Source organism: Cyprinodon variegatus, unplaced genomic scaffold (assembly GCF_000732505.1).
Source record: "Cyprinodon variegatus isolate N-32 unplaced genomic scaffold, C_variegatus-1.0 Scaffold18, whole genome shotgun sequence".
NCBI lineage: Eukaryota > Metazoa > Chordata > Actinopteri > Cyprinodontiformes > Cyprinodontidae > Cyprinodon > Cyprinodon variegatus.
Window position 1 is genome coordinate 2,500,839 of NW_015150471.1, and position 2,644 is coordinate 2,503,482.

General features: G+C 37.3%; 1 protein-coding gene across 1 annotated transcript in view; it reads right to left on the reverse strand.

Moving 5' to 3' along the window:
- Positions 1-2,644, reverse strand: part of myo1d (myosin ID) — a 143,874-nt gene that overhangs the window by 91,635 nt on the left and 49,595 nt on the right. The window contains exon 7 of the mRNA XM_015388051.1: positions 1,995-2,111. Coding sequence (XP_015243537.1) covers positions 1,995-2,111 — 117 coding nt within the window. The remainder of the gene's footprint in view (positions 1-1,994; positions 2,112-2,644) is intronic.

Below are 2,644 nucleotides of genomic sequence, written 5' to 3' on the forward strand. Positions count from 1 at the left end.
TCTAGACCCTTGTACGCTCTCATTTCCTCCAGAGTGTGCAGAGGGTTTTCACTGAACACCGGGTAATGAACTATGTCGCCGTGCTCTACATTTGGCCAATCATCTGGGTCAGTGCTAAACAAGGCACCGTGGAGGGCATAGGGGTCCATATGATCGATCACGGAACATTTCTTTAGATATGTTCCATGATCTGGTGGCTCTAGCGTGCTGGCGTACTTATCCATTCGTGAAAATATATATGTGATATAGGATAATATGCCACCCAAGATGGTGGACCGGGAGCTGGCCAATGACGTCACTGAAAACCCCCTATTGCTAGGGCTCAAAGTTCCTGGATGTCAAATAATGGATGTCTATTCTATAAAAACTTTTGTACCTGTATAATGGGTCTGTTTTATGTGTTGTCTTCTCAATTCAGAGGGCCCCCTGCATGTCTTTGCCTAGGGCCCCAAATTTCCTAAATCCGCCCCTGTATGCAGCAGCAGGGCAGAAAACGGTTTCGCCATCCTCAAGAAACCGAAAAATGTAATTTAAAGACTATAAAACCAGATACATTTAAGGGAAAAAAAAAATAACAAGCCTTCTCCAGGTGGAAGAAGCAGAGAAAGATTTTAAAAAGGGACGCCATGTTTCTCCTTGACAGATAAGTGAATCCTTAATTAGCTAACTCTTTCCATTAATTTTAAATTAGTGTTGCTCGTTATCACAGAAAGTATAACGGTAGATCCTGTCAACACATAATCTTGTTGGTAGAGAATTATATGGTTATGTGGGTTTAGCAGCTTTCAAAGCTGTGATGAACGCTCTCTGTTTTCACTTCACTTTGCATGACATGATTACATCTGCGTTGTCAAGGGTTTATGACACACAGTGGCTACCATTGCCACAATAAATGTTTGAGGCAGTGATATGTGAGTGTTTGAGTAAAATACCCAAATTTCACCAGTAATTCTTAGTTAAAATTACTTTACATTATAACCAAAGCAAAATACCATTAAAAAAAAAACCTGGGTTAGTGGGTAGCTAGCTGACAATGCAGTAACCTTTTTTAAAGGTTTTACTCCCATCATGGAAAAACTTCTAACAAAAGAAAATCCATAATCTTCCCTATTTCAATTTCCACAAGTCAGAAGCGTTACAAGTGAACAAATATCTCACTTTGAGCAGCTCATGTCTTAAAAGAAGACTTTTGACCACCAGAGGGCGCATGACTTGTAACTTCCAGGTTAAGCCCCTAGTTACACTTCACTGTCCTAAAAAGTCTCCCTTGGTTTTTTAGGAATCTGCTAGCAGACCAGTTTTGATAAGCAGATTGAAGAGTCATGGAACTATTAGTAAAAACATGGCTGCATTCCCCCCCTTTTAGATTAAATCAGTCAGTGTTACTTTAAAATTTAAAACAAAACTTTGATGACCTCAAAAATGACTCCATTACAGTAATAGGTATTTTAATCAACTGGCAGTAAAACACAGTTTTTTCCATATAATTGACTGCATTACAAACTACATAAAATGTTAAATTTTCCAGATAAATGTTTTACTCATTTTAAACCTATGCATACATTGTTAAAACCTCCCATTACAGCTTTTCAGTTTAAAACTTTACAGATAACTTTATTACATTAAACTATTTTACAGCTAATAGTAAAAACTGCATTAATTTTATGGGTCATTTATTTGCTTGTAATCATTGAATTAAGAGGTGTTTAAAGGTTAAGAAGAAAGAATAACTTAAATAAAGGGCTCTTTATTCTGTTGGTACTTTTAGTCATATTTAAGTAGGTCATTTAAGATATTAAAGCCTACAAAATTATAATGCCAAAGTCTGACTTTTATGAAAAGGAAAGAACAACATTTAGCCTTTAAGGAGAATAAAAAACCCTGGAAAAACTAACAAACATTCAGTATGTTGGAAAAGTCCTGATTTTCTTTCAACAAATGTAAAAAAAACAACAACAAAAAAACAGACAGGGTTCAGGTTCTGTGTGCATTACCAGATGCAGGATGGTGGCCAGGATCTTGTAAACAGTCTGAATCTCATCGCCTGTGAAGCCAATCACTTTCATGGCATCTGCTACTCCTTTGAACTCGGCACTATCATTGATGCCAGACTGCAACAAGAAACAGCACATGCTTTTCAGACACAATGATTCACTTATGGAACGCACAAAGAACAAAAAATGCAAAATGCACTTTTTTCAACAGTTATTTCCACAAACCTGGGTAGTGAGGCATCTATTTGCAATATTTTCCATCTGAACTTTTTGGTTTGCTGGTTTTCTAGTTTTTTTGTAATTAAATTAAAGATTTGTGTTGAAGTGAGATGCCTGGCTCTTTAAAGATGAGTTGCTTAGACTCTTAGGGAGGAAGCAACAGCTCTGCTGTGTGGTTGTGCTGGGATGCATGCCATCAGCTAATTGGTTGCCGTCAGGTGTTTTAATTCCCATGTTGTTAAAAATCATTAAGCTCATTCAGTAACAGAGACCCAGCACAGAGCTACAGGAGTATAGATCCTTAAGAAGATCAGGCCTCAACTATCTATTCCTGAAACCAAAATGTAGGTTTTCTGTGCTTAAAGGAAAATTCCGGTTTTTAACACTTTTAGCCCATTTTCTGTAGTGTCCAGGATGCATTCGAATGATCG